This window comes from Carassius gibelio, chromosome A8 (genome assembly GCF_023724105.1).
Source record: "Carassius gibelio isolate Cgi1373 ecotype wild population from Czech Republic chromosome A8, carGib1.2-hapl.c, whole genome shotgun sequence".
NCBI lineage: Eukaryota > Metazoa > Chordata > Actinopteri > Cypriniformes > Cyprinidae > Carassius > Carassius gibelio.
The window spans coordinates 27862947-27875622 of NC_068378.1; the positions used below are offsets into that span (position 1 = coordinate 27862947).

At 36.0% G+C, this 12676-nt stretch overlaps 1 protein-coding gene across 32 annotated transcripts in view; it reads left to right on the forward strand.

Moving 5' to 3' along the window:
* LOC128019109 (AP-3 complex subunit sigma-1) overlaps positions 1-12676 on the forward strand; it is a 173328-nt gene that overhangs the window by 64986 nt on the left and 95666 nt on the right. Inside the window, exon 2 of one of the 32 annotated variants that reach the window (XM_052605119.1) lies at positions 1815-1886. The exons of 29 other annotated variants lie outside the window; for them this stretch is intronic. In XM_052605119.1, the coding sequence (XP_052461079.1) occupies positions 1815-1886 (72 nt within the window). Of the gene's footprint in view, positions 1-1814; positions 1887-5874; positions 5947-10025; positions 10098-12676 lie in introns of all 32 variants that reach the window. 2 more of the 32 variants (XM_052605118.1, XM_052605117.1) reach the window with 2 other exon arrangements.

Genomic DNA, 12676 nt, shown 5'->3' on the forward strand with positions numbered 1-12676 from the left:
TTTTTATCCTCATTTGTAAGTCGCTTTGGATAAAAGCGTCTGCTGAATGAATAAATGTAAATGTAAACTTATCAAATTATGGCTTCGTTTCCTTACATGATTATCGAAATATTCAACTCAAATAAACACCTGTATGATGCAGTATTAGTATTAGAATTTAATTTGGGGTCCTGAAATAACCTGAACACTGCACAGAGGTTAAGATGACCATTTCTACAAAAATAAAATAAAAATTGAAACTCATCCTATTTTGTTTTAATTTTCCCTTACTAAATTATACAGTTACTGATGCTATGGACTGTGGGATTACTAACAGGCTATTGACACAAATCTGTCTCTAAAACTCTTTTCTGTTTATTAAAAGTTGATCTGGACAAGTACATGATAGAATCAAATGTTTTGCAAATCCGCTCGAAAGACCAGATCTCAAATGATTCGCGAAATGCGCTTCGGAGTCCCGATCTGAATCAAATGTTTTGCCGACTCGCTCCGAAGCCCCGATCAAATGATTCGCGAAATGCGCTTCGGAGTCCCGATCTGAATCAAATGTTTTGCCGACTCGCTCCGAAGCACCGATCAAATTATTCGCGAAATGCGCTTCGGAGTCCCGATCTGAATCAAATGTTTTGCCGACTCGCTCCGAAGCCCCGATCAAATGATTCGCTAAATGCGCTTAGGAGTCCCGATCTGAATCAAATGTTTTGCCGACTCGCTCCGAAGCCCCGATCAAATTATTCGCGAAACGCGCTTCGGAGTCCGGATCTGAATCAAATGTTTTGCGAACTCCGATGGCCCGATCATAAGATTCGCGAAACGATCTTCGGAGTCGCGATATGAATCAAATGTTTTGCGAACTCGCTCCAAATCCCAGATCTCAAGTTATTTTCCAGTGAAAGCGCTACAGCGTTCATTCGCTTGCCGAAAAATAGCGGAGACCAAAAGTATTCAGATGTGTATAGTGTGCCATTGTGTTCTAATTTAAAAAAAAAAAAAAACGTATTTATCATTTCATTTTCCCACCTACGAAAATAAAAATAAGCGTTGAATTGGGCTATATGGTGAGAGGAGGAGACGACAATTACTCTGAGGAAAGGTACTTTAGTGTGTGCTAAGCCCTTCACGGAGGATGAGGTCCGTGTCCAACCGGAGTACGGTCGATCTCGCACCGTGGGCTGTGCCTTCCAGGTTTGCGTGGAAAAGTTGCGGAGACGTTAAATCACGCGTCATAACGGGCTGTTTGTGGTGCAGAGCAGTAAATGTCCAGATGGTCCAGTCCCAGGTGAGTGTCTTAACTAAAACAATAACTTATATTAAAAGCTTATCGGTAACTATATAGACATTAATCAAATATAGTATGTTTTATTTGTGTTGTTAGATGTACATTAATCAAATATAGTATGTTTTATTTGTATTGTTAGATGTAACGTTATACATTTAATGTAGCACATGGTAGCAGTTATGCTAACAGTCGAGCAGGTTAGTGAAGCGGTGTTTTTATACTTTTGCCATCACCCTTTTATACTGCTCTCTTTCTGGCTTAAGTCACACAAAATTAACAAAGACATTTAAAGTTATCAATAAAATCCACAACAATGTAGGAAATACGAGCAGTTGAACAAATCTGTTGTACAAGCAGAATTCAAATTATTTTATAATGGTTTGTAGGTTATTTAACTTTGAATTGATGTTCTAAGTAACTGGTATATTATTGCATACATGTGATAGTAACTTTCCAAATTAATGAGTTGTTTTTATTAAAGTGTTATGCTTAACTCAAAATAATACATGTATTGTTGTTTGCTTTATGTTAATAGGCTCCGTGGCCGTGCACAAACGTAGTGACGAACTTCCGCTGTCGCCAGAAGTCGACCAAGTATAGGTCTCTGCAGGAAAGTAATGGGTGGTTTTAAGAATTTGTGGTCAGATATAAATAAATATGTAATTCCTAATAAAGTTAAAGAAACTCACTTTAAAATAATAAACAGATACTATCCATGTAATGATTTTATTTGTAAGTTTAAAGAAGGGTTTTTGCCATTATGTAGTTTCTGTAAAGAAGAAAATGAAACAATTGTACACTTATTTTTCAGTTGTAATTATACTAAATTATTTTGGTCCCAAGTTTCTTGGTTTCTTTTTGAGTTATTTTATAAGTTTTATAAGAAAGGTTCTGAGTTCGAGTCCCGGGCCGGCAGGAATTGTGGGTGGGAGTGCATGTACAATTCTCTCTCCACCTTCAATACCACGACTTAGGTGCCCTTGAGCAAGGCATTGAACCCCCAACTGCTCCCCGGGCGCCGCAGCATAAATGGCTGCCCACTGCTCCGGGTGTGTGTGTTCACTGCTCTGTGTGTGTGCACTTCGGGTGGGTTAAATGCAGAGCACAAATTCTGAGTATGGGTCACCATACTTGGCTGAATGTCACTTCACTTTTTTTTTTTGTTGGAAATGGATACTATTATTAAACTTCTTACTCTGTTAGGAAAATATCATACATAAAGCAAAATGTATATCGTACTGTACCAAATGGTAGATTTCTGAAGATTTTTTTACGACTCTCTAACTTCAATACAGAATAATCGAAAAGCTCTAAAGACATTTAAACTGCTGAAAAGGATACTTAATGTATTAGAAACATGATTGATATGTTATACAGTATGCATCTTATTGCTTTACAGATTCACATGTCTCTGTTTTCCCCTTTTTTGTTATCTCAAAAAAAAAAAAAAAAGTAATGGGAGTTATGAGATCAAGGTGTTTTTACACCATGATACCTGATTAGTTGATGTAATAGTGACGTTAGGTTTAGGGGTGGGGTTGGGTAAGGGGGATCATTTAGATTGCATGATTCAGAAACACCCAGCAGTTTCAAAACACCCACATGGTGATTTTGTTAAATTGATTTCATAAAATGTTATCCTCCACTGCAAATTGTCTTGCAAGTCAAGGGGGTTGAATAATTTGGAACACAACTGTATATTGTCTGTGTGAGAGGAATCAAACAATCATATCCTGCTATCGTTTACTCTTCCTCAGCCTGAAAGTGTTTTTTTTTCTGCTGAACACTAAAGAAGATGTTTTTTGAGAGTGAACAGTTGACGGCACCCATTGACTTCTATGCTACAGGAAGAAATACTATGGAAGTGAATGGGTACCGTCAACCGTTTGGTCTTTAAAGCATCATCTTTTTAGCATTCAGCACAAGACAGAAACTCGTACAAAAAATTTATATAATTTTTACATTTTATTTAAAGAAATAAATATATAAAATAAGCTCACACAGTTAAACATTTATTCCCAAAGCAACCAACTATGTGTCATTGTTGTTAACTAAGACTGAAACATCTAAAAACAGTTTTCTGTAATTGAAATAAAGCTAAAGTAAAATGATATAGATAAGTCGTGTAAGCTACTACTAAATATGGGAGAAACGTATTTTCTGTAAAGTTGCTTTGCAATGATTTGTAAAGTAAAAAGCACAAATTTTAGTACTGTTTTCATTTAATTTATAAAGTAGTAACTTTTTACAAAAAAAGTTGAAATGCTAAAATTATTAAAACTGACATAACATAAAGGCTAAAAAAAAATTAATAAAACTAATTCCTAAACCTCAAACTGCAACCATGAGGCTAAAAGCTATGCTATTTGTCACTCTGAGAAAGTGCTGTAACAGTTTATAAAGACCTTGATGTTGTTTGGACACCAGAACCGTGTGTGTGTGTGTGTGTGTGTGTGTGTGTGTGTGTCCACCTAGATGTTCCCGTGTTTGGCTCCTGGGATGATATGAATCCTCTCAAAGTCCCTCCCCAGGATGATGATGTCACAGCCAGAGTAGTATGCCTGTCTGACACTGATAATCACAGAGAGTTCTACATATCATCTGAATGTAATGTTTTGCTACATTTTTATTTATTTATTTTCTAATTGAGGAATCAGAGTTTTAAATGTTTTCATTTACGGTTAATAATCTCTGCTGCTGCTGTTACAATCACAGTCACGAACAGCTTGAATCATCTGGACTTTTTGTTTTATATTATTTCTTAACATATCAGACAATATCTGCCTTCATATTGCATGCATCTTGTTTATACTCATAAACTTTTGGTTGCCCTTTTTGTTGTTTTTCGTTGTGTTGTTTTTTATCCTCATTTGTAAGTCGCTTTGGATAAAAGCGTCTGCTGAATGAATAAATGTAAATGTAAACTTATCAAATTATGGCTTCGTTTCCTTACATGATTATCGAAATATTCAACTCAAATAAACACCTGTATGATGCAGTATTAGTATTAGAATTTAATTTGGGGTCCTGAAATAACCTGAACACTGCACAGAGGTTAAGATGACCATTTCTACAAAAATAAAATAAAAATTGAAACTCATCCTATTTTGTTTTAATTTTCCCTTACTAAATTATACAGTTACTGATGCTATGGACTGTGGGATTACTAACAGGCTATTGACAAAAATCTGTCTCTAAAACTCTTTTCTCTTTATTAAAAGTTGATCTGGACAAGTACATGATAGAATCAAATGTTTTGCAAATCCGCTCGAAAGACCAGATCTCAAATGATTCGCGAAATGCGCTTCGGAGTCCCGATCTGAATCAAATGTTTTGCCGACTCGCTCCGAAGCACCGATCAAATTATTCGCGAAATGCGCTTCGGAGTCCCGATCTGAATCAAATGTTTTGCCGACTCGCTCCGAAGCCCCGATCAAATGATTCGCTAAATGCGCTTAGGAGTCCAGATCTGAATCAAATGTTTTGCCGACTCGCTCCGAAGCCCCGATCAAATTATTCGCTAAATGCGCTTCGGAGTCCGGATCTGAATCAAATGTTTTGCGAACTCCGATGGCCCGATCATAAGATTCGCGAAACGATCTTCGGAGTCGCGATATGAATCAAATGTTTTGCGAACTCGCTCCAAATCCCAGATCTCAAGTTATTTTCCAGTGAAAGCGCTACAGCGTTCATTCGCTTGCCGAAAAATAGCAGAGACCAAAAGTATTCAGATGTGTATAGTGTGCCATTGTGTTCTAATTAAAAAAAAAAAAAAACGTATTTATCATTTCATTTTCCCACCTACGAAAATAAAAATAAGCGTTGAATTGGGCTATATGGTGAGAGGAGGAGACGACAATTACTCTGAGGAAAGGTACTTTAGTGTGTGCTAAGCCCTTCACGGAGGATGAGGTCCGTGTCCAACCGGAGTACGGTCGATCTCGCACCGTGGGCTGTGCCTTCCAGGTTTGCGTGGAAAAGTTGCGGAGACGTTAAATCACGCGTCATAACGGGCTGTTTGTGGTGCAGAGCAGTAAATGTCCAGATGGTCCAGTCCCAGGTGAGTGTCTTAACTAAAACAATAACTTATATTAAAAGCTTATCGGTAACTATATAGACATTAATCAAATATAGTATGTTTTATTTGTGTTGTTAGATGTACATTAATCAAATATAGTATGTTTTATTTGTATTGTTAGATGTAACGTTATACATTTAATGTAGCACATGGTAGCAGTTATGCTAACAGTCGAGCAGGTTAGTGAAGCGGTGTTTTTATACTTTTGCCATCACCCTTTTATACTGCTCTCTTTCTGGCTTAAGTCACACAAAATTAACAAAGACATTTAAAGTTATCAATAAAATCCACAACAATGTAGGAAATACGAGCAGTTGAACAAATCTGTTGTACAAGCAGAATTCAAATTATTTTATAATGGTTTGTAGGTTATTTAACTTTGAATTGATGTTCTAAGTAACTGGTATATTATTGCATACATGTGATAGTAACTTTCCAAATTAATGAGTTGTTTTTATTAAAGTGTTATGCTTAACTCAAAATAATACATGTATTGTTGTTTGCTTTATGTTAATAGGCTCCGTGGCCGTGCACAAACGTAGTGACGAACTTCCGCTGTCGCCAGAAGTCGACCAAGTATAGGTCTCTGCAGGAAAGTAATGGGTGGTTTTAAGAATTTGTGGTCAGATATAAATAAATATGTAATTCCTAATAAAGTTAAAGAAACTCACTTTAAAATAATAAACAGATACTATCCATGTAATGATTTTATTTGTAAGTTTAAAGAAGGGTTTTTGCCATTATGTAGTTTCTGTAAAGAAGAAAATGAAACAATTGTACACTTATTTTTCAGTTGTAATTATACTAAATTATTTTGGTCCCAAGTTTCTTGGTTTCTTTTTGAGTTATTTTATAAGTTTGTCACAATAACCGATGTAATGGTCTTGTTTATGGATTGTGATAGTGGTTTAATCCAGGGGAAGTCGTGGCCTAATGGTTAGAGAGTCCGACTCCCAATCGAAAGGTTCTGAGTTCGAGTCCCGGGCCGGCAGGAATCGTGGGTGGGAGTGCATGTACAATTCTCTCTCCACCTTCAATACCACGACTTAGGTGGCCTTGAGCAAGGCATTGAACCCCCAACTGCTCCCCGGGCGCCGCAGCATAAATGGCTGCCCACTGCTCCGGGTGTGTGTGTTCACTGCTCTGTGTGTGTGCACTTCGGGTGGGTTAAATGCAGAGCACAAATTCTGAGTATGGGTCACCATACTTGGCTGAATGTCAATTCACTTTTATTTTTTGTTGGAAATGGATACTATTATTAAACTTCTTACTCTGTTAGGAAAATATCATACATAAAGCAAAATGTATATCGACTGTACCAAATGGTAGATTTCTGAAGATTTTTTTACGACTCTCTAACTTCAATACAGAATAATCGAAAAGCTCTAAAGACATTTAAACTGCTGAAAAGGATACTTAATGTATTAGAAACATGATTGATATGTTATACAGTATGCATCTTATTGCTTTACAGATTCACATGTCTCTGTTTTCCCCTTTTTTGTTATCTCAAAAAAAAAAAAAAAAGTAATGGGAGTTATGAGATCAAGGTGTTTTTACACCATGATGCCTGATTAGTTGATGTAATAGTGACGTTAGGTTTAGGGGTGGGGTTGGGTAAGGGGGATCATTTAGATTGCATGATTCAGAAACACCCAGCAGTTTCAAAACACCCACATGGTGATTTTGTTAAATTGATTTCATAAAATGTTATCCTCCACTGCAAATTGTCTTGCAAGTCAAGGGGGTTGAATAATTTGGAACACAACTGTATATTGTCTGTGTGAGAGGAATCAAACAATCATATCCTGCTATCGTTTACTCTTCCTCAGCCTGAAAGTGTTTTTTTTTCTGCTGAACACTAAAGAAGATGTTTTTTGAGAGTGAACAGTTGACGGCACCCATTGACTTCTATGCTACAGGAAGAAATACTATGGAAGTGAATGGGTACCGTCAACCATTTGGTCTTTAAAGCATCATCTTTTTAGCATTCAGCAGAAGACAGAAACTCGTACAAAAAATATATATAATTTTTACATTTTATTTAAAGAAATAAATATATAAAATAAGCTCACACAGTTAAACATTTATTCCCAAAGCAACCAACTATGTGTCATTGTTGTTAACTAAGACTGAAACAACTAAAAACAGTTTTCTGTAATTGAAATAAAGCTAAAGTAAAATGATATAGATAAGTCGTGTAAGCTACTACTAAATATGGGAGAAACGTATTTTCTGTAAAGTTGCTTTGCAATGATTTGTAAAGTAAAAAGCACAAATTTTAGTACTGTTTTCATTTAATTTATAAAGTAGTAACTTTTTACCAAAAAAGTTGAAATGTTAAAATTATTAAAACTGACATAACATAAAGGCTAAAAAAAAATTAATAAAACTAATTCCTAAACCTCAAACTGCAACCATGAGGCTAAAAGCTATGCTATTTGTCACTCTGAGAAAGTGCTGTAACAGTTTATAAAGACCTTGATGTTGTTTGGACACCAGAACCGTGTGTGTGTGTGTGTGTGTGTGTGTGTGTGTGTCCACCTAGATGTTCCCGTGTTTGGCTCCTGGGATGATCTGAATCCTCTCAAAGTCCCTCCCCAGGATGATGATGTCACAGCCAGAGTAGTACGCCTGTCTGACACTGATAATCACAGAGAGTTCTACATATCATCTGAATGTAATGTTTTGCTACATTTTTATTTATTTATTTTCTAATTGAGGAATCAGAGTTTTAAATGTTTTCATTTACGGTTAATAATCTCTGCTGCTGCTGTTACACTCACAGTCACGAACAGCTTGAATCATCTGGACTTTTTGTTTTATATTATTTCTTAACATATCAGACAATATCTGCCTTCATATTGCATGCATCTTGTTTATACTCATAAACTTTTGGTTGCCCTTTTTGTTGTTTTTCGTTGTGTTGTTTTTTATCCTCATTTGTAAGTCGCTTTGGATAAAAGCGTCTGCTGAATGAATAAATGTAAATGTAAACTTATCAAATTATGGCTTCGTTTCCTTACATGATTATCGAAATATTCAACTCAAATAAACACCTGTATGATGCAGTATTAGTATTAGAATTTAATTTGGGGTCCTGAAATAACCTGAACACTGCACAGAGGTTAAGATGACCATTTCTACAAAAATAAAATAAAAATTGAAACTCATCCTATTTTGTTTTAATTTTCCCTTACTAAATTATACAGTTACTGATGCTATGGACTGTGGGATTACTAACAGGCTATTGACAAAAATCTGTCTCTAAAACTCTTTTCTCTTTATTAAAAGTTGATCTGGACAAGTACATGATAGAATCAAATGTTTTGCAAATCCGCTCGAAAGACCAGATCTCAAATGATTCGCGAAATGCGCTTCGGAGTCCCGATCTGAATCAAATGTTTTGCCGACTCGCTCCGAAGCACCGATCAAATTATTCGCGAAATGCGCTTCGGAGTCCCGATCTGAATCAAATGTTTTGCCGACTCGCTCCGAAGCCCCGATCAAATGATTCGCTAAATGCGCTTAGGAGTCCAGATCTGAATCAAATGTTTTGCCGACTCGCTCCGAAGCCCCGATCAAATTATTCGCTAAATGCGCTTCGGAGTCCGGATCTGAATCAAATGTTTTGCGAACTCCGATGGCCCGATCATAAGATTCGCGAAACGATCTTCGGAGTCGCGATATGAATCAAATGTTTTGCGAACTCGCTCCAAATCCCAGATCTCAAGTTATTTTCCAGTGAAAGCGCTACAGCGTTCATTCGCTTGCCGAAAAATAGCAGAGACCAAAAGTATTCAGATGTGTATAGTGTGCCATTGTGTTCTAATTAAAAAAAAAAAAAAACGTATTTATCATTTCATTTTCCCACCTACGAAAATAAAAATAAGCGTTGAATTGGGCTATATGGTGAGAGGAGGAGACGACAATTACTCTGAGGAAAGGTACTTTAGTGTGTGCTAAGCCCTTCACGGAGGATGAGGTCCGTGTCCAACCGGAGTACGGTCGATCTCGCACCGTGGGCTGTGCCTTCCAGGTTTGCGTGGAAAAGTTGCGGAGACGTTAAATCACGCGTCATAACGGGCTGTTTGTGGTGCAGAGCAGTAAATGTCCAGATGGTCCAGTCCCAGGTGAGTGTCTTAACTAAAACAATAACTTATATTAAAAGCTTATCGGTAACTATATAGACATTAATCAAATATAGTATGTTTTATTTGTGTTGTTAGATGTACATTAATCAAATATAGTATGTTTTATTTGTATTGTTAGATGTAACGTTATACATTTAATGTAGCACATGGTAGCAGTTATGCTAACAGTCGAGCAGGTTAGTGAAGCGGTGTTTTTATACTTTTGCCATCACCCTTTTATACTGCTCTCTTTCTGGCTTAAGTCACACAAAATTAACAAAGACATTTAAAGTTATCAATAAAATCCACAACAATGTAGGAAATACGAGCAGTTGAACAAATCTGTTGTACAAGCAGAATTCAAATTATTTTATAATGGTTTGTAGGTTATTTAACTTTGAATTGATGTTCTAAGTAACTGGTATATTATTGCATACATGTGATAGTAACTTTCCAAATTAATGAGTTGTTTTTATTAAAGTGTTATGCTTAACTCAAAATAATACATGTATTGTTGTTTGCTTTATGTTAATAGGCTCCGTGGCCGTGCACAAACGTAGTGACGAACTTCCGCTGTCGCCAGAAGTCGACCAAGTATAGGTCTCTGCAGGAAAGTAATGGGTGGTTTTAAGAATTTGTGGTCAGATATAAATAAATATGTAATTCCTAATAAAGTTAAAGAAACTCACTTTAAAATAATAAACAGATACTATCCATGTAATGATTTTATTTGTAAGTTTAAAGAAGGGTTTTTGCCATTATGTAGTTTCTGTAAAGAAGAAAATGAAACAATTGTACACTTATTTTTCAGTTGTAATTATACTAAATTATTTTGGTCCCAAGTTTCTTGGTTTCTTTTTGAGTTATTTTATAAGTTTGTCACAATAACCGATGTAATGGTCTTGTTTATGGATTGTGATAGTGGTTTAATCCAGGGGAAGTCGTGGCCTAATGGTTAGAGAGTCCGACTCCCAATCGAAAGGTTCTGAGTTCGAGTCCCGGGCCGGCAGGAATCGTGGGTGGGAGTGCATGTACAATTCTCTCTCCACCTTCAATACCACGACTTAGGTGGCCTTGAGCAAGGCATTGAACCCCCAACTGCTCCCCGGGCGCCGCAGCATAAATGGCTGCCCACTGCTCCGGGTGTGTGTGTTCACTGCTCTGTGTGTGTGCACTTCGGGTGGGTTAAATGCAGAGCACAAATTCTGAGTATGGGTCACCATACTTGGCTGAATGTCAATTCACTTTTATTTTTTGTTGGAAATGGATACTATTATTAAACTTCTTACTCTGTTAGGAAAATATCATACATAAAGCAAAATGTATATCGACTGTACCAAATGGTAGATTTCTGAAGATTTTTTTACGACTCTCTAACTTCAATACAGAATAATCGAAAAGCTCTAAAGACATTTAAACTGCTGAAAAGGATACTTAATGTATTAGAAACATGATTGATATGTTATACAGTATGCATCTTATTGCTTTACAGATTCACATGTCTCTGTTTTCCCCTTTTTTGTTATCTCAAAAAAAAAAAAAAAAGTAATGGGAGTTATGAGATCAAGGTGTTTTTACACCATGATGCCTGATTAGTTGATGTAATAGTGACGTTAGGTTTAGGGGTGGGGTTGGGTAAGGGGGATCATTTAGATTGCATGATTCAGAAACACCCAGCAGTTTCAAAACACCCACATGGTGATTTTGTTAAATTGATTTCATAAAATGTTATCCTCCACTGCAAATTGTCTTGCAAGTCAAGGGGGTTGAATAATTTGGAACACAACTGTATATTGTCTGTGTGAGAGGAATCAAACAATCATATCCTGCTATCGTTTACTCTTCCTCAGCCTGAAAGTGTTTTTTTTTCTGCTGAACACTAAAGAAGATGTTTTTTGAGAGTGAACAGTTGACGGCACCCATTGACTTCTATGCTACAGGAAGAAATACTATGGAAGTGAATGGGTACCGTCAACCATTTGGTCTTTAAAGCATCATCTTTTTAGCATTCAGCAGAAGACAGAAACTCGTACAAAAAATATATATAATTTTTACATTTTATTTAAAGAAATAAATATATAAAATAAGCTCACACAGTTAAACATTTATTCCCAAAGCAACCAACTATGTGTCATTGTTGTTAACTAAGACTGAAACAACTAAAAACAGTTTTCTGTAATTGAAATAAAGCTAAAGTAAAATGATATAGATAAGTCGTGTAAGCTACTACTAAATATGGGAGAAACGTATTTTCTGTAAAGTTGCTTTGCAATGATTTGTAAAGTAAAAAGCACAAATTTTAGTACTGTTTTCATTTAATTTATAAAGTAGTAACTTTTTACCAAAAAAGTTGAAATGTTAAAATTATTAAAACTGACATAACATAAAGGCTAAAAAAAAATTAATAAAACTAATTCCTAAACCTCAAACTGCAACCATGAGGCTAAAAGCTATGCTATTTGTCACTCTGAGAAAGTGCTGTAACAGTTTATAAAGACCTTGATGTTGTTTGGACACCAGAACCGTGTGTGTGTGTGTGTGTGTGTGTGTGTGTGTGTCCACCTAGATGTTCCCGTGTTTGGCTCCTGGGATGATCTGAATCCTCTCAAAGTCCCTCCCCAGGATGATGATGTCACAGCCAGAGTAGTACGCCTGTCTGACACTGATAATCACAGAGAGTTCTACATATCATCTGAATGTAATGTTTTGCTACATTTTTATTTATTTATTTTCTAATTGAGGAATCAGAGTTTTAAATGTTTTCATTTACGGTTAATAATCTCTGCTGCTGCTGTTACACTCACAGTCACGAACAGCTTGAATCATCTGGACTTTTTGTTTTATATTATTTCTTAACATATCAGACAATATCTGCCTTCATATTGCATGCATCTTGTTTATACTCATAAACTTTTGGTTGCCCTTTTTGTTGTTTTTCGTTGTGTTGTTTTTTATCCTCATTTGTAAGTCGCTTTGGATAAAAGCGTCTGCTGAATGAATAAATGTAAATGTAAACTTATCAAATTATGGCTTCGTTTCATACATGATTATCGAAATATTCAACTCAAATAAACACCTGTATGATGCAGTATTAGTATTAGAATTTAATTTGGGGTCCTGAAATAACCTGAACACTGCACAGAGGTTAAGATGACCATTTCTACAAAAATAAAATAAAAATTGAAA